Raw genomic sequence first — 20,907 nt, forward strand, 5'->3', positions numbered from 1 at the left:
CTTATGTTTAAGTCCTTAATCCTTTTTTTTTTTTTTAACATCTTTATTGGAGTATAATTGCTTTAAAATGGTGTGTTACTTTCTGCTTTATAACAGAATCAACTATACAGATACATATATCCCCATATCTCCTCCCTCTTACATCTCCCTCCCACCCTCCCTATCCCTTTGCATTCATTTTGTGAATGGCATAGGACAGGGGTCCAATTTCTTTCTTTTGCATGTGAATATCCGTGTTTTCCCAACATCATTTTGAAGAACTATCCTTTCCCCATTGAATATTATTGTCTCCCTTATCAAATATTAGTTGAACTTAGGTGTGGATTTATTTCTGGGTTCTTGATTCTGCTCCATTGGCCTATGTGCCTGTTTTTATGCCAGTACCATACTGTTTTAATTACTATGGCTTCCAAACATTGGGGATATTATTCAACTTTCTGGACATCTGTACATTCATCTGCAAAATGGTGATAATTATACTTTACAGGGTAGTGGTGATGATTAAATTAAACTATACAGGTTGAGTCTGGTACTTTTTCTCTACTTAGCTAAATATTGCAGACACCTAAAATCAGTGAGAAGAAATGGATTATTCAGTAAATTATGTCAATATCCTAGCCAAATTAAGATTTTTAAAAATTATGCTGTACCAAAACTTCTAGATGGATTAAAAATTTCAATATAGTTTTAAAGTACTAGAAGAAAAAAGATAGACTATGCCAAGATCATAAACATAAAAAAGAGAATGATGTATCCATTTAACTAGATAAAAACATAAAATGTTTTTCTATCAAAAGACAAAATTTTAAAAAATTACTTATAGAAGGAAAATTATACACAACATATTTAAGACACAAAAATTTAATGGATTTAATTCGTGATGAGCTATTTCAAATCCAGAATTAAAAATGGATAAAGCTTATAACTATGTAATATACAAAAAATAAATAGAAAGGATCAGTCAACACATAAAAAGAGGCTCAATATCAACTAAAAAATATAAATTTAAAAGACCTCTTTTTCATATTTCTTATCACCAAAATTTAAAACCATGGATAATATCAAGTGTTGTAAAGAGTAGGGGAAAATATTCCTTATCAAACATTGTTTAGGACAAGTGTAAACTAATCTAGTAGTTTTGAAAGATGATGTAGCAATATATACCAACATTTATTATATATAACCTCATTTCACAGAAATTCCACTTTTAAGTGTTTAGCTCAAGGAAATGATTGCATAGTACAAAATGTTTTATGAACTAAGATTCACATTATGGCAGTACTGATATGAAAAATAGAAAATAAATGGAATTACCATTAATATGGCACTTATTCAATAAATATTTTTATAGACAGCTTAATTGAAATTGTATCAAGCATCTTTTCTGACTATAATGCTATGAGATTGAAAATCAATTACAGGAAAAAAGAACAGTAAAAAAACACAAATACATTGAGTCTAAACAGTTCAGTACTAAATAACCAACAGATAACTTAAGAAATCAAAGAAGAAGTAAAAAAAATACATAGAAACAAATGACAATGAAAACACAATGACCCAATATGTATGGGACACAGCAACAGCAGTTCTAAGAGGGAAATTTATAGCAATTCAATGTCACCTCAAGAAACGAGAAAAATCTCAAATAAACAATTTAACCCTACACTTAAAACCAGTAGAGAAAGAAGAACTAGAAAACCCAAAGTCAGTCAAAGCAAAGAAATCATAAAGATCAGAGCAGAAATAAATGAAATAGAAATGAGGAAAACAAGAGCAAAGATCAATAAAACTAAAAGCTGGTTCTTTGAGAAGATAAAAAAAATTGATAAATTCTTAGCCAGACTCATCAAGAAAAAAAGGGAGAGGACACAAATCAATAAAATTAGAAATGAAAAAGGAGAAATCACAACTGACACTGCAGAAATACAAAGGATTATAAGTGACTATTACAAACAACTATATGCCAATAAAATGGACAACCACGAAGAAATGGAAAAATTTTTGGAATGGTAAAATTTTCCAAGACTGAACCAGGAAGAATAAGAAAAAATAAACAGACCTATCACAAGCAATGAAATTGAAACCATAAATAAAAATCTTACAACAAACAAAAGTCTAGGACCAGATGGCTTCACAGGCAAATTCTATCAAACATTTAGAAAAGAGCTAACACCCGTTCTTCTCAAATTCTTCCAAAAAATTGCAGAGGAAGGAACACTCCCAAATTAATTCTACAAAGTCACCATCACCCTGATACCAAAATCAGAAAAAATATATCACAAAAAAAGAAAATTAGAGACCAATATCACTGATGAACATAGATGCAAAAATCCTAAACAAAATACTAGCAAACAGAATCCAGCAGCACATTAAAAGGATCATACATCATGATCAAGTGGGATTTATCCCAGGGATGCAAGGATTCTTCAGTATATGCAAATCAATCAATGTGATTCACCACATTAACAATTAAGGAATAAAAACCATATGATCATCTCAACAGATGCAAAAAAGCTTTTGACAAAATTCAATACCCATTTATGATAAAAACTCTCCAGAAAATGGGCAGAGAGGGAAACTACCTCAACATAATAAAGACCATATATGACAAACCCACAAAAAGCATCATACTCAATGGTGAAAAACTGAAAGCACTCCCTCTAAGATCAGGAACAAGACAAGGATGTCCACTCTCACCACTCTTATTCAACATAGTTTTGGAAGTCCTAGCCATGGCAATCAGAGAAGAATAAGAAATAAAAGGAATACAAATTTGAAAAGAAGAAGTAAAACAGTCATTCTTTGCAGATGACATGATACTATACATAGAAAATCCTAAAGATGCCACCAGAAAACTACTAGAACTAATCAATGAATTTGGTAAGGTTGCAGGATACAAAATTAATGCACAGAAATCTGTTGCATTCCTATACACCAACAATGAAAAATCAGAAAGAGAAATTAAGGAAACACTCCCATATACTATGGCAGCAAAAAGAATAAAATACCTAGGAATAAACCTGCTTAAGGAGGCGAAAGACTTGTACTCAGAAAACTATACTGATGAAAGAAATCTTTCACTTCTTTCACCGATGAAAGAAATCAAAGATGACAAAAACAGATGGAGAAAAATACCATGTTTTTGGATTGGAAGAATCAATATTGTGAAAATGACAATACTATCCAAAGCAACCTACAGATTCAATGCAATCCCTATCAAACTACCAATGGCATTCTTCACAGAATTAGAACAAAAAATTTTACAATTCGTATGGAAACACAAAAGTCCCCAAATAGCCAAAGCAATATTGAGAAAGAAAAACGTAGTTGGAGGAATCAGGCTCCGTGACTTCAAACTATACCACAAAGCTACAATAATCAAGACAATATGGTACTGGCACAAAAACAGAAATATAGATCAATGGTACAGGACAGAATGCCCAGAGATAAACCCACACACATATAGGCACCTAATTTTTGACAAAGGAGGCAAGAACATACAATTGAAAAAAGACAGCCTCCTTAATAAGTGGTGCTGGGAAAACTGGACAGCTACACGTTAAAGAATGAAATCAGAATACTACCTAACACCATACGCAAGAATAAACTCCAAATGGATTAAACACTTAACTGTAAGACCAGACACTATAAAACTCTTAGAGGAAAACATAGGAAAAATACTCTTTGACATAAACCACAGCAAGATCTTTTTTGACCCACCTCCTAGAGTAATGGAAATAAAAACAAAAATAAACAAATGGAACTTAAACTAAGTTTTTGCATAACAAAAGAAACCATAAAGAAGATAAAAAGACAACCCTCAGAATGGGAGAAAATATTTGCAGATGAAACAACAGACAAAGGATTAATCTCTAAAACATACAAACAGCTCATGGAGCTCAATATCAAAAAAACAAACAATCCAGTTAAAAAATGGGTGGAAGATCTAAATAGACATTTCATCAGAAAAGACATACAGATGGCCAAGAGGCACATGAAAAGATGCTCAACATCACTAATTTTTAGAGAAATGCAAATCAAAACTACAATGAGGTATCACCTCACACCAGTCAGAATGGCCACTATCAAAAAATCTAGAAACAGTAAATGCTGGAAAGGATGTGGTGAAAAGGGAACCCTCTTGCACTGTTGGTGGGACTGTAAATTGATACAACCACTATGGAAAACAGTACGGAGGTTCTTTAAAAAACTAAAAATAGAACTACCATATGACCCAGCTACCCCACTACTGGGCATATGCCCTGAGAAAACCATAATTCAAAATGAGTCATGTACCACAATGTTCATTGCAGCTCTATTTACAACAGCCAGGACATGGAACCAACCTAAATGTTCATTGACAGATGAATGGATAAAGAAGATGTGGCACATATATACAATGGAATATTACTCAGCCATAAAAAGAAATTAAATTGAGTTATTTGTAATGAGGTGGATGGACCTAGGGTCTGTCATACAGAGTCAGAAAGAGAAAAACAAATACCATATGCTAATGCATATATATGGTATCTAAAAAAAAAAAAATGGTACTGATGAAACTAGTTGCAGGGCAGTAATAAAGATGTAGACATATAGAGTGGACCTGAGGACACAGGGTGGGAGGGAGAAGCTGGGGCAAAGTGAGAGTAGCAGCGACATATATAGACTACTGAATGTAAAATAGTTAGCTAGTGGGAAGCAGCAGCATAGCACACAGGGATCAGCTCAGTGTTCTGCGATGACCTAGAGGGGTGGGATATGGAGGATGGGAGGGAGGCTAAAAAGGGAGGGGATATGGGGACATACGTATGCATATGGCTGATTCACTTTGTTGTACAACAGAAACTAACACGGTATTGTGAAGCAATTATACTCCAATAAAGATCTATTAAAAAATAAATAAATTAAAAGAATAAGGCATACTGAGTGAAGTAAGTCAAGCAGAGAAAGATGAATATCATAATATATCACTTATACATGGAATCTAAAAAAATAGTATGAATGAACTTATTTACAATAAGTGAAATTTTCTACAGTCACAGATGTAGAAAACAAACTTATGGTTCCCAGCAGGGAAGGAGTGGGGGAGGGATAAATTGGGAAATTGGGAGTGACATATACACACTACTATATATAAAATAGATAACTATTAAGGACCTATTGTATATCACAGGGAACTCTATTCAATACTCTGTAATGATCTATACAGGAAAAGAATCTAAAAAACAGTGATATATGTATATGTATAACTGATTCACTTTGCTGTACAGCGGAAACTAACACAACATTAGAAATCAACTCTACTCCAATAAAAAGTAAAAAAAAAAAAAAAAAAAGAATAAGGAAGAGCTCTATATACTGACATGGAAGATCCTCAGTATTTAAATATATATGGTATGATCCAGTTTATATATGAACATATGTTTCATTATCTATTTACCTATTTACCAAAAAGTATGCATTATTTTATATGTCTATTGTTTTGTTTTTTAACAATGATAAAAGTACTATTATAATTAGAAAAATAAAATTATTTCAATTTGAAAGGTAATTATGAATATAGTTTCTCTCTTTTTTATGTTGGTTTTAAGTGTATATGTGCAAATATTTTAAAAATAGAGATGTCTGAGTTCAAATGTAACTCAGATTACGAAGGTTTGGTGTAGTATTTATCTCTTCACTGTTCATATTCTGTTAAAAATTTAAATTCTGTTAAAAATCTGGTGTTAAAAATGTATGCTTAGCTATTTAAAGAAACTTCAAATACTTTTATAAACCTACTATAAAACTCCTTCCAACCAGCACTGTTTTGTCCCTACCACAACCATACAAATGAAGGAGGCAGAAAATGTTCCAGCTTTTCATGTCCTAGAGTTTCTCTCAATCTCAATCTCTTCAAACCATAAAGTCTGCTTTGAAAATTTTAACTTAAAAGAGTAAGATTGCTCAAGCTATGGTCACACTTTATAGATGAGGTGAGGTTTTTCTTTTATTGTCATTGTTGTTTTAAATCATGTTGAACTCCAAAAAACACTGTTAAAAATCAAGGCTGATTTTTCTTTTAAGCTACCAAGCTGATATGCAGATTTAGATGAGAGTATTTTATGGTGACTGTGTGTGTGTGTGTTTATGCATGTGAATGCATGTGTATGTGTCCGAGGGTTGTGTACATGTGTATGTGTTGTGTGAGCATATGAATACACACCTTATGCTGTATGTCTGTGTATCCATATGTCTTATAATGAATATGTGTGTGTGCTCATATATGTCTTGTGTGTGGTATATTAAGAGAGAATGTCTAAAAATGCAATATTGAAGTACATTTAAAATGAAGCAAATATTTGTTTTCCTATTTGCAGATAATACTATGGATGATAAAATGGCCTTAATCACATGTGGGCAACCATTGCAGGCTCAGTGTAAACATCAGCAGCACATCTGAAGTCAAGTTTATAGGATAATTACATTTCTGAAAATGCAGGATCCAATGTACTATGAGACTGAAACCCAAATTTTGATAAATGGATTTCATGCAAAAATTGTTTACTCTAAGATGTTAAAAATGAAAAATTATATGCTTAATTTTAAATTATAGCACTACAAATCTGCTTTCTTCTAATTGGTTCATTTCTTCCTGAAACTGTAAAGTCAACTATAAAATAGGTTCATGGTTTGAAAAACGGATAAACCTCCAAGAGACCTACCACTGAAAGTTGAAGAAAATGTTAGATTTTTAGTTTATTATTATTATTATTTATCTTCTTTTGGTTGTTTCAAAATTTTAGAAGTCTTAAAGAGATATGGAATAATTACATAAATTTTTCCTATCTTGCTTTTTCACATTTAATTTCTTTCCACATTTTCTTTTCCCATTTGCTTTTTATTCAGGTTTACAAAAGGTAAAATAAGGGATTTGTGAAATGATTAAATGAGTTAAAGAAAAAGAATGTTTTCCTCTCATTCTTTTATTTTTTCTTAGTTTTTTTTTTTTTTTTTTTTTGTCTTCGTACCTAAATCTTACCTTTGAAAGGTAGAGGTACTATTGTTTTATTTTCATTTTGTTTTGTTTTTTGAAGTAAGTGAAAGAAAAGGAGAGTATAACCCTGACTTAGGGAAATATTTATAAGTTAGTGTTGAAAAAGTTTCTATTTTACTTCCATGAATAATCTACTTTGTCTGGGGCATGTACAAACACAAATATAGTAATGTGGAATAAGAAGCTTAAGTAAAGAAAAAAAAAAAGCAAGCTTTCTGTCAGGTTTCAGAAAGGTATAAAACCAAGGAAACAACCTAGGCTCAATGAAAGGATAAATCTCATTCAATGTGGACATGCATATTTTGATATATAATAATATTTTATATTTCTTGATTCTATGAGGAACAGAAGAATATATAAGAACTTAAGTTCACTCAAAACAGGAAACTCATGTTGCAATAGGTCTCTTTTCTCTGGAAAATACTTTTAAGGATCCAAAAGAGCTAAAATGTGAATTCCTCACAAATTATAAGTTATATTTTATAAAAATTGCTAGGCTGAGCTGCCTTAAACCCTTTCGGGTACAAGGTGAGGTATAAATTAATTAATTAATTCACAGACTACTTAACTTGGTAAATTTAAATCATGTTGGCCTCTTAAGAGTTTACATTTTTAAAAAAGTCCTATACTATTCATTCACATACTTAATGAACTTAATCATTATGTATGTATACCCTTGTGATTGTTCCAATGGTGAGATTAAAGAAGCAAGAAGACTTCCTAAGAGCAAAATGTTTCTTAAGAAATGTGACTTTTAAAAGGACTGACTTATCATGACCACAACAAGAATATGCATCTGTAAACAGATCCTTTGAATTCTAAGTCATTTTATTTTGCATTTATTATATGTAAGTCACTACTATATGCATAGTAGTAGCACTTATAGGATGCAGAATAAAGTAATACCCAGGAGAAAAACAGGGAAGAATTAAGTATTAATCATTGGAGTATCAAAGTATAAGATGGGAATGACATAGTTATATACTCATGAAAACATTATTTGCTTCTGTGTAACAAAGAAGTGATGGAATGGATCGATGAGTAGTAAAATACATGAAAAAAGAGATTGCTCCTTGCCTACAAAAACACATTTATGAAATGAACTTTTGCAAACTTCTGGAACAGCATTTTTACACATTTCAGAAGAACACGTCTTTTTTTTTTTTTTTCCCACCACTCCTAAATGGCAAATACTTTATTATTTGCTATTTGTTATTATTTGTTATTCTATGTTATCAAATTCTCTGAAACAAAAAGTAAACAGAAAATTTAATAGAGTGGATTTCCATAAATTGATTGGATCCAAGGAATTACCCGGGATGCTTATTAAACATTTAGATTCCCAGGTTCCACTTACACCTATTGAATCTAAATCTCCACAGGAGGGTTCTTATGATTAGGCAAGATTTGAGAACATGAAATACATTAGAAATGCATGCAATGTGTTATAAAAAGTTACCCATTTGTTTTATACCAACCTTTTTTAAGGGTTGAGAAAAAGAAGGCAACAATTCTGACCGACCACTATGTTTAACTGTTTGGTCCAATGTAGAATGAGAAAAAAAATGTTTAAAGTTTCTAGATTTTTAATGTTTGGGTAATGTACTTACTACAGTTTTCAGCTTTCCTGTTGTCCCGGATCACTATTCTTTGGTTGATTGTGCTGAAGAGCGTTGTCCAGTTAATCGTATGATAATAACACAGGTTGCTGTTGTCAGTGATATAGATGTTTCCTGCACTGATTTCCTTCAGGGATTGGAATTGTAGAGAAGTGATGCCCTGTTGCTTGAGGATAAGCAAGGAAAGGCCACTAAAGAGAGGGGAGAGGAAAAAAATGGAACAGTAATAATTGTCTTCTGGCCATGACATGCATTCTTGAAGTAAAATAAGGATGTCATATCTTACTCCAAAAAGAATGTTAATAGAGTGTAAAAATGATTGAATTAATAAACCTGAGATACAAATACTATTTCTTTACTTGCTATATGCTGACTGTTTTAAAAGTAATCACTTGACACCCCAAAAAAAGCCCATCTTTTATAATTATGAATATCAATGATATCTCTATCTCTGCCTATATATGTACCACTGACATATCTGCTCACTGCCTTCCCTCCTAACCCCTGAATCTTAAGTTCCTCAAGAATGAAATCCTGTATTAAGACTAAATAATTAAATAAATGTTTATGGGGTGATTGTTCATCTACCCAGAGTAAGACATTAATTCTACTCTGACTATTTAATAGATTTAGACACACTTTCAGAAGGTAAATATCTCAGAGAATGACCATAGATATTTAGCCTTAATTTATACCTCAGAAACCAAAGCGTTAATTGTAATACTTGAAAAATGTATAAGGATAGGAGATGTTAAAAATTAAAGAGAAGAATAAAACTAAACTAAAATTTAAAAAAAATACTCAGAAGGCTTGGACAAGTGAGAAATCATCTCTAAAAGTTAAATAACAACTACACTGTAGAAACAAATTATCATTTCAAGGATGTTGTTTTCTCAAAATAGTCCACTTTGTAATTAAATTCTTTTTCTATTTTTTAAAGACTAAATGTGCTTCCCACATTTCAATCAACTTATGAACATTATTTTATATTTTAGAAATCAAAGCTGTCCTCTAAATTTGCTTTGCTTTTAGTACTCAGATTTTTTTTCATGTGTTTTATATATACACATGCATGGAGAACTATAATATACAGATATATAACGTGTGTATGTACCCAAATGGGATGTAATTCACTTTCTCAAATCTTTGTTTCCATCATAACCACCCTTAGTTGTTGATTACAATGTGAGCATAATAATGCCTTGACTTAGATTTATAACACTTTATTCAATGGATAGTAAAAATTGGTTCCATATAGCACTTGAATAGATTATATCTCTCAACTATCCTTTTTTATTAAGCACTTTTCCCCTTTACATTTTAGAACCTCTTACAGATATACCTGTTTTAATAGCAAAATTCAATGGACTTCCTGTGAACCATTATTATAGAATATTTAATGACAGTATTGATTTTAGGCATCTTTTGGATTTAAGTAGAAAAATTATCAAGATCTCCTTATATAAGTCAACTTTTAACTGTTCATAAACAATAATTTTGTGCAGATGAAATCTGAAGTAAAATAAAAACAGTGGCTTAATAAATATTAAAACATATATTTTTATTATGTGAATAAAAATATTGACATTAGAACTTTAGAACAGTATCCTTCTGAGCCCTGATTATCTGTCCATTATTAACCAGCACTGCATGTAGCATAGTGGACCAAATTCTAAAATATCAGCGCTGTGATACTTTGTTCAAATGATAGCTCCAGAGACAAAACGAGAACTTCCTGGTAAAACAGCATTTGTATCCCATACACCGAAGTCATTACAAAGTCATTCAAGTCTATCTTTTAATTATGATAACATATGATCAAAAAGAAGGTTCAGTTTTATGGTTCACATCATGGACTCCACAACTGCCAAACACTAAAATTACTTTAAGTGACAGGCAGTTGAAAAATCAAGTTGTATACTTTAAAGCACAATCAGGAGTATTTTTCATTGAGCTTTCCTTTAGAATTTAAAGTGGAAAACCAATATTTCTAGAATCAGTAAATCAATGAGTCTGATGGCTATGACATAATGTACACATGATGCAGAGGCCTGTAACTTTGAATATATACACCTACCTATAGAGTACTCTTCCACCAATGGTCACCAGGTTAGAAAAAACACTGAAGTCGGTCATGTTTGGGGGCCATGATTGTATGTTCAAGAAACCTACAAAAGATAAGGGCAGTAAAATAATTCAGAATATCATTGTCTCAGTAACAGTGTTTAATACCAATTATTCTTAAAACATGATGAAAATGGGAGGTAAGAAAAAGGCAGCAAATATTCCTATTTTTGAACCATTCTATCTCATATTTCTTCTTCCAAGATTCAGTGTCTTACCCAAAGTTTCTGGGCTACAATACTCAATAGATGATGAATGTCAAAATAATGAACACCAAGAATATATACATACAGAATTATATAAATGTATGGTTTAAAGATTTAACTGATTCTTAATTTGATTTATTCTTCTAAATGGAAAAAATATTTAGTCTAACTAGACAAAGAGTTTAATTTCTCTGAAATCTTTTGCCACCTTATCTGTACACTTACAACATCAGCTGTCTGTCTTGCATTCTAAGACATTTATGTATATAACTAAGCCTCCTTATTTGATTTTACATTCTTTGATAGCAAACCCATGTCTGATTCATGTCTATGGGCCCCATATCACCTACTATGACAGCTCTGAACATATTAGGTCCTCAGTAAACATATGCTAAATGAATCCTACATGCTACACATCCTCAATAGTACTTGTGAAAAGTAAATAGAAACACATGTGTTCAAAGATCCACTGACATTTGCAAAAAGAGTAACATCAGAATCTCAAGGATTTTTTTTTTTTTTAATTCCACAGATTTCAAAATGTGCACAGATGCTAAGGAAGTAAGACACCCATCATTTAAAATAATACGTGTTTTCAAAACTAGAATTTGCTTTGCAAATTCCAATACTATGTAATATTTTTAACAAAAGACTAAAATTCACATAGTTCATAGCACAACAAACTCACTTTAAAAATTACCTGTTATCTCTCGGACTGTCCGAAACACGTTCAGTTTCTCTGGGTCTATGGCTTCAATTGCATTGTAAGGGTCCCTAGAAAATAAGAAGAAAAAAAAAAAAAAATGAAGCCAAAATTAAAATTAGATAAAGGGGTGAAAATATGAGAAATGTGACAAAAATTATTTCATTCCAATTGAATTTTAATTAGCAATAGGAAGGGTAGCAATGTTTTATCCAGATTTTCTATTCTAGATGTGGAAGGGGATTAAAAGGTACTTTCAGGAAATTTTGATGACACAGAATATGAGTTCTTCATTGAAGGCTATTCTAGATCCAGAGGAACAGTTCAATTTGACTATCCTGAATAAACCTCCAAATATAGCAATTCCATTTATTAACCATTTTATTTTGCCTTTAAAAGTTTATTCTCAATTGGAAAAATATACACTGCAAATAAATTATGTTATGGTGAGAATAATTGCCTTTTGGGTTCCTCAAAGCATACTAAATTGCTAACAGAACCTGTAATTTCATAAGAAGGGTGAAAACAAATACAGAAAGTAAACTTTTGTTTTTTCTGTATCTTTACATTTATCTATCAAGGCAATCTTGTTCCTATCTGTTTATTTATGTTCACTTTCATATGAAGGAACTATTTGCTTCCCTCTATATGAATCATACTAACATTTGAAAATAAAATTTACCACAAATTTAACAATACTCAAAATGTGTTGTAAATTTTGGGGATTTTTTAAAATACTATCTCCTAATGCATAAATATATTTTTTGTAATTAATGTTATTGATACATAAATGCCCTGTCTTTACAAAAATTACTATAAAATACCTTTAAAATTAAATATTTAATGGATTTTTTTCAGAAGTTTTCATCTTAGGAAAATATTTTTCATTTATAACATCCTGCCCATACAAAATAATTGCATTCTTGTATATTAAGCCAATTATAAACATAATATTAAACATTTGTCAGTAATTCAAGCACTACTTTCAGAATTTCTTAAGTAATATATAGTAGTTTTTCTAGGTTTTATTACTTTAAAAGGTGCTCTGTGCTATTCTGGGCAAGTAGAAACCTTATATTAATATATACTCTTCAGAGAAAAATTAAATTCCATTCATTGGTCATTTCTCCAAGAGAGATCAAACTTTCTAAAAACAAGGAATTAGGCTCTTTTAGAAGTTTGTGTCCACCTTTAGCAATCAACTGAATTTTATCCTTGCACTGGATATCTGTTGTTTTACCAGTCTCTGAGAACCTTCTTTTTCACATGGGGAATAAACACTAGGATACATGATCCATTGGAGGCTATCAGTCAACGTGCTCCACAATCCCCTGGCAAACAGATAGGCATATGGCCTTTCTTCTAAGAATTTGAGTCTGAATCCACTGGCATTTATTCATCCTGGCATTAGAGCCTTGAAAACATTCTCTATTAGTTCAGCAACCTTAATCTCTGGAACCACCTTTTACTGGCTCTCTCTGCTTGATTCATCAGCATATTTTCTATACTGTGAACCATCCCATATCTTTTAAAAGAAAAAAAAAATCTTGCTTGATGAAATTACTGCTTCAAACTGAGAAAAACTAAGAAGTATAATCAATACATTGTGCTACTAGTTTAACATGGCGTGTTACAGAAGGCTTGGAAACACTATAGATGAGTGTCCCCATAATTCACACATAAACAATTAAGATTTTCCTTAATGTGACATGAATACCTTTCAAAAGCTTAAAGTCTAAATTAATATTCTAGCAAACTTGCTCTATTTGTAACTGAAGATGTATAGAATGAATATCTATGCTTTCGGTGAATATGGAGCCACAAAATTAGGTTCATCATGTGGGAAAATTCTGGTTGCTATCATTTTCTAATGTGCAAAGATGTCTGCATGCACATGAAATATCAGCTCTGCAGTAGTAGAATGAACTTTCAACATTTGTTCTTTGATGAAAAGCAGTGTCTAGAATAGCTCTAGCCATATAATCAAATATTCCTGCTTTACTGAGAAACACTCAAAGTTCAGGGCAAGCACACAGTAATGGGGTCAGTCCAAACCTTTACTGAGAACACTTCCAGGTTGTCAGGAATGAAATGAATTCTGGACTGTTCACATGAAGCCCAATGGACCACAGAAATTTTATATACTTAATTTTAGAGATTCAGGACTCTCATAAAATAAATTGACAGAATCCCACTTACCAAGTTAAAAGTACCCCTAGGGAGTTCCACCCTACAGCCACTTGAAATCCATAGATTTTAAAATTGAGAACTTTCCTAGCTAAATTCAGGACCATGAAAAAAAAACATTATGCCCACCCTGTCATTGTGTTGGGTGATCCAAAATAAAGCTCAGGATAAAGAGAGAGAAACATATTTTCACAATTCCATAGAAATCACGTTATGTTTTTCACCAAACTCATTATCTGTTTTCCATTGTCTATCAACATTACAGTCTATCATCTAAGTACTTTCTTGTCTGTGTCACACTGTGACACAGCATGAACATGCTTATTTGGTGAGCATTTTGTTGCTCTAAGCATATTCACAAGAACATTATTAGACATGACAAGACATGAAAGGGGATCCTATGATAACCCTGAACACTGCATTTTGCCTGCAGTTCCCATTCTAAATAAGGAAATAAGAGTGCCTAGTTTATTTCTAGCAATGGCGGTATCGTTCTATAAATTGAACATTGATCTCTTTTATATGTTAACGTTTTAGTTGACAACTTCACAGTAAATTTATTTTTTGCAGAAATTTGTTTTTGAAAAGTATTTGTATGGAAATATGTTAATATAAATGTTTCAGACATTACATGAAATTTCTAAAAATCTTATATGTTCTGGTATAATGTTATAAGTCATAATCCTAGTTATTACTTTAAAATGTGTATCTCAGAAATAACTAATTTTCTTGTCAACTGCATTATTATGAAGTTTCATCAAATCTTTAACCGTGGTCATTTTTAAGTCTTTTGTCATTTACAGACAGTTCTGGGTGTACTCTGATGCTTTTGTAAATATGTTCCTATAAAAGGGTTTCAGCTTCAGGAAATTCATGGAAAAGACTCTGACAAGTACAGGTTTCTGGTAACTGACTGTACTGCTGAACTGAACGAATAAGCATTTTCAGAACTCTAATGAAAAACTGATGAACTCATAAAAGTGCTAACAAAAGATCAAGATGAAAAAAATTAATTACATGGGACTGAGTGAACTGATGAGGATGAGTATAATTTTTGTGACTTTCTGTTTGAATTTAAAAAAAGAAAAAATCCCACAAGGACTCAGAGGCAAAGAATATACAAATCAATTTTCACTGCAAAGTAAAGGAGCTGTTACAGTGGAGGATTACTGGACTGAATGTCAATATTATGACATAGTATGAGTGTGTTTCATGTTTGGTAATTGCAATCATTGTTGCTTTTGTGGTGGTCATCCATGTACAATGCTTAGTGTCAGTCTATTTATCTCTTGTAAAAATAAAATACAGTGTGTGTGTGTGTGTGTGTGTGTGTGTGTGGAAAAAAAAAAAAAGAAAAGTATACTCTTACTTAATTATGGATTTTTCATTTCTATTAGTTTAAAGAAATACCCTAGTTATTTTAATCAAACCATACATCCTATTAAAAACTAGTTAGTAGAAGATTTAGGGTAATGGAAATTAAGTGAAGTAAAAAATTTTGTTAATTTACTGAAAGCTTTCTGTTTATAATACCTCATGTTATTCATCTTTAAAATCTCTCTGTCCATATGCACACACATATTACATACATGAATACACATATGCCTATACATAAGTGTCTGAGACCTACTCAATTAACTTTATATTAATACTTTCCTAAAATGAAAGGGAAAGGCTTCAGAATATGTTTCATGTTGGCATGAGACTAGGAATGAGGAACATATCATATTTCACATACATATTTGTCCTGGAAAATGCCTTATATATTATGCTTAAGACGCAATAATATTAATTATAATGTTACATTTAAGTGCTATAATTAATGACAAATAATAATCGTCTGAACTAGGAAGTATGACTTACCATAAAGTAAGGATTGCCATGAAAATAACTTTGCCTTTATTTGGTTTCCAGTAGTCTATGAAATATTATCTGTTGCACTATATGCTGTGATATAAACTAGGTACTAGATATAGTCACTGAGATTTTCCTCTTGAAGTGCCTTTTTCTCCTTCTTTTTAACTTTTTTTTGTTTCGGGGGGGTTAGCAATTTTTAACTTCTATTTTTGTTACTTTTCAATCTCTCTCTTTATCTCTCTCTCTCTCTCCTTTCCCTCTGTAACTCCTTCCCTTCCCCCACCTTTTTCTTTCTTTTTTATACCATTAATTAAGGTTTACTGTATGCCACTGGGCTGAACACTTAAAAAAATGTATATTTTGTTTTATTTTGTTTTATTTTGAATCTCCACAACAACCAGAGGATGTAGGTATTTATTATTAACCCAGTTCTCAACTTTACATTGGAGTTGTTTGACATGGAAGCCACACAGCTCAATACAGATTGTCCATGGTGGAGCCGACTCAATGTGTCCCATCTCAAAATGGTAGTACCACCCATCTCCAATAGGTTGGTGCCATGTAAACTAAGAGTAATCACATGCACATATTTTTTTAAAGAGATGTTAAAAATCTGGATCTTATTTAAAAAACAAAACAAAACAACAAGACTCACCTCTTAGACCAAATATAACAAAAAGTGAATACATACTATTACAGTTTCTGGCACAGATCCATATTAAAAGCTATATTTTAAAGTAAAGAAATGCTTTATGTACTAAGACCTACAGTAATTTATTTGAATGGAAAGAAACGCTTTGTTCTATTTCTCTTGTTGTTCCTATTTGACGTGTTTATTCATAATGTGTTAAATTGTTTTGCTTCTAGAAATGATATATGCTTAGAGTAATCTTTTGAATTGAAATATGTGAGTGATATTTTTTATCTGTAGCCCGTAGCACTAATATTTAGGGATTGAGTAGTGATATACACAAACAGATAAAATATAAAGTAAAAATATTTATATTTTCATTGCAGTTGAAAGGATGCAAACTTGGTCATTTTCCCAGTTAAAAACAGCAGATGGTTCTGTAATGAAGGGGCCCAGAAAATGTTACAATTTTTATTGCTAAAATGAAATTCACTTAATAGATTTCTTACTAACTTCCCAAGTCTAAAACAGAAAAAGATGCAGCAGGGCAAAGAAAATACCTGAGAGCTCAGAATTTCAATTTACTGATTTGTTTTCTGTGAGATGCATTAATTTATGTTGTTTTGAACTAATTGGTTAGGAATTTGAATGAAATTCCCCACTTTGTCCACTGATACTGTTTCCCTAAACATATCCACAAATGTGCCAAGCTTACTGAAATCTATGGATTTGAGGAAAATGTCCTGTAAATACATCTTAGCTTATATATAAATCTATATTTTTAAATCTAAGTTGTCACCAAATTCATAATCTGGATGTACCCCCAAAATTTGGTTTACAATCACTGCTGGTGAAATCTGGCATTTGATTTTGTTGGAGGAAAGCATTAATGTATAGTGGAACTCTGTGTCAAAAGGAATCAAACAGACAAAACTAAAGAATCTCTTAAGCTTTGTCTGCACTTTGTAAAACAATTTTCCATAAAAATGTAATACTGACCCATGAATACCAGTGACAAGGAAGATCAAATTCCCATTGATTTTGGTGCAGTTTATGAATTTGTCAATGTTACTAGAATCCACGGTCTGAGCTGACATCAATGATCCTGTGCCAATGCCATCACAAGCTGTAGAAACAAGATGCACAATTAGGGAGCTGAGAAAATTTTTCTTTAGTCAATAAATTATTGCATTTTTATTATAAAATAACAGTATTTTTTCATTATAAAATGAAAAAACTATCATCACCTTTTGGGCAAATGTCAGTGCAAGGTTTACACATTTTAATCCCATTTTCTTCTACTTCCATCTTGGAACTAGGGCAGGCACGCACACAGGAACTGGAATCGACCACGAAGTTATCTGATAAAAAAAGGTAAAATTAGCAATAATGCTGAGGTTCAGCAAAAGATTTTAAAACAAGATATTTTAGGGTTTGAAAATTATTTCCATTTGAAAATGATAGTATGTACGTTTCTTTCCCTAAAACAACTCTGTCTAAATATCTCCACCTGAAATAGCATCGACGAACACCACATTCAAATCCAAGCGCAGTGTGTGTTAACAACAACTGGTAGTTGCTTGACTACTGCTCCTCATTCTGAATTGCCCCCAAGATAGTGAATTTCTTTTATAGACTTAGGAAACTGCAGGACATTTAGTTTGTGTTTTTCAGTAGTTTCACTTCATTTCATGTCATGATGCAAGTTTGAAGTCTAAAAATACTTCAAGTTACATGAAGCACAAATGAAGCTGAAGTTAAACTGCCTTGGATGAAGGGAGTGCACTTCATACCCAAGAGGAAATGTTTAAAATGTGTTCACCTTTCAATGGAGTGCCGTAGAAACTGTCCCATCGTTTCACACGAAGAAACAAAATGAAATTTGAAAGGGCAGTACTTTAGGAAAGGTATACTAACTAAACCAGGAACATCTAATTACCTGACATGGTGAAATGTTTAGGAATCCAGTGGTCTGGAATATGCCAGAACATTCCCTCCCAAAAATAAGGACAAATTTTTGCATCTAGAGCCTCCCACGCTAAAGGGAAAACACAATACCTGCTAGGCTGCTTTGGGTTTTGAAGGCAGCATCTTTCCATGTTTGGAAAAACTGCTTCTGGCCCAACATTCAGTAGTCTAGAAGGCTTCTGACCTTTAAGGGGGCCCAGAGCAGGAAAGGCATATGATGCATATCCAGGCTGGGGTACAAGCAATTCTGCTACTTGGATCACAAAACCCAAGAGGCTCTAGCTCTATGACATTAGAAGTATCTCTGGCGGGAAAATATGCCACGTGGAGTTATGGCAAGTCCCGACCAGAAAATCCCAGCCGAGACCTCTAGGAATTACACACCATTTAATACACAACTCCTGACATACTTCGGGGTCCTGGCAGAGACAGACTACCTAACCATGGGTCACAGATTGATCTTGTAGCCAGAATTGCCCATCATACACAAGGTTTTGTTAAAAACCATCATAATGTTGAGCAGGTCCAACAGCAATCCATTGTAAGATGGAAGCAGTACATTTGGGATTGATGTGAGCAGGGGCAGACGCACAAGTAAACTGAATAAGCAAGCGGTCCAAATTCCCACGTCATCCACCACTGTGCTGGCACCTTTCACTAAGCTCATACCTATGGCTGCATGGGGACCAAGAGAGGGCACGTATGACAAGCTGACAGAGGAAGACAAAAACTAAGCTTGGGGTGTGGTGCAAGCAGCTGAAAATGGATGGCAGCTGCCCTGCAGCCTCAGTCAGGAGTGGACTTGAAATATAGTGGCAGGAAAAATCCCACCAATGGGTATAGTTCTGGGTAGTGCAAATGATCCTTTACTTTGTAGGGAATAAATAGGAGTTTAGAATAAATATGAACTCATGAGCAGTGGCTTGCCCTGGGAGAAGAAGTACTGGAAAATCTGGAATTGGGATTGAAGGGAGTCTGGGGTAGAGGCATATATATGAATCCATGGACGTGGGTATAAAGTGTGAAGATCTTTGTATTCCAAGTTAGCATCCACTAGAGGGCATCCACCACAAAAGAGACACTTTGCTGAGACTGCATCACAGCCTGATCTCGCTTCATTTCCTTCCCTCATGGGTCTTGATTCTGAGAACACTTCTTAACAACCATAGTCTCTGTCTCAGGGGAACCCAACCTGCAACAGGTGTAACCACCCTTTCTGCAAGGTCTTTAGGGATACCTCGTATTTAAAAACTTCCACATTTTTGCAGCAATTTATGCCGAGTGAAATTTTTAAAAAAGGTTATAAATATCTTCATTATCAGTTAGGCTCAGATTTTGCAGTCAAATTAGTTTCAAAAGATATTTGTTGTTTAGGGTTTTTGAATTTCTGAATTCTGAATTAGGAATTGTAGACCAGTATTTAGAAACTGAACATCTTTGTTTTTCTAAGACAGCTACAGTTTAGCAAACCATGCCTTATGATCAAGGTCCCTCAAAGATTTGAATTTTACATAGATAAATAATGAAGTCCTTTAAATTAATCTGTAGTTGGATAGACCTAAACTAATCCATGAAAGGAAGTTTATGAGTTACCATATCTATGGTAACTGGGCATGTAATTTCAAAAAACAGTCCTAAGTATTTAGCCCCTTGTCATAACTTAGGAGTTGAGAGACTTCAGATGAGACACTACAAAGGATGTAATAAAGAAAAGGAAAATTCCCTAGCTCAGATTTTTCTGGTCTTCCACTCCAGCCCAAGCCTTGGGCCTCAACCTCAGGGCTTGAATAAAAAGGAAAGCACCAAAAATCTCAAAAAAGCATGGTTTTGACTATCTTTGGGGCAAGCCACCATAATATGAAGGTAGTAGAGCAGGAGGACATTTGACTAAGAAAACGAAAAAATTCCTCATCTAGCCACATTCTACAATACTCTCAAGCCCCGTATTTTGCAAGATAGTAGATGGGGAAATACAGGGTAACTTTAGATGAGAAGTTGTTAGGTCAAAAACATAACTTGGGATATAAAATTGTTTAAGATGGAAAAATCTCTACTATCCTACAGTTAGTGTGTCTGTGATTTTAAAATGGTAATTTAGAGCCATGTTAAATATATATATATATACTCATAATTATTCTTTTAACCAATATAAAATATTTAATAATAATGGCTGGAATCATCATTGCTTTCAAAGACCTGTTTTTACTACTATTCCTCTGAACCCTATTCCCTATCCCTTTGATCTTTATAATGTATCTGGGAAAGACAGAGGGTACATATGATTATCCGCATTTTAAAGAGGAGGAAATAGAAAACTAAATAGTTCATCTAAAATCACACGACTAATAAGTGGGCAAAGCTATAACCAAAGCCACTCTAATACCATGTCCCTTTCACTTCATACTTCATCACGTGGACAAAGCAAAACAAAAACAAAAACACAATATCTGTGTGCTGTAGAATGTAAAGTCTTCTTTTAATTGAGTATGTGGACAAAAGTAGTGATTTTTTTTTTAGCCTTCCAGTAAGTAAAACATTGAAGAACTCTCTCATTCGTCTTTTCAAGCAAAGAAACT

The 20,907-nt window shown here is 32.7% G+C and overlaps 1 protein-coding gene across 2 annotated transcripts in view; it reads right to left on the minus strand.

The window, feature by feature from the left end:
* ERBB4 (erb-b2 receptor tyrosine kinase 4) overlaps window positions 1-20,907 on the minus strand; it is a 1,139,160-nt gene that overhangs the window by 295,886 nt on the left and 822,367 nt on the right. For both annotated transcript variants that reach the window (XM_059928620.1, XM_059928621.1), the window contains exons 8-12: window positions 17,611-17,724; window positions 17,363-17,489; window positions 11,686-11,759; window positions 10,733-10,823; window positions 8,647-8,846 (exon numbers count right to left, since the gene is read on the minus strand). In XM_059928620.1, coding sequence (XP_059784603.1) covers window positions 8,647-8,846; window positions 10,733-10,823; window positions 11,686-11,759; window positions 17,363-17,489; window positions 17,611-17,724 — 606 coding nt within the window. The remainder of the gene's footprint in view (window positions 1-8,646; window positions 8,847-10,732; window positions 10,824-11,685; window positions 11,760-17,362; window positions 17,490-17,610; window positions 17,725-20,907) is intronic.

This window comes from Balaenoptera ricei, chromosome 7 (assembly GCF_028023285.1).
Source record: "Balaenoptera ricei isolate mBalRic1 chromosome 7, mBalRic1.hap2, whole genome shotgun sequence".
NCBI lineage: Eukaryota > Metazoa > Chordata > Mammalia > Artiodactyla > Balaenopteridae > Balaenoptera > Balaenoptera ricei.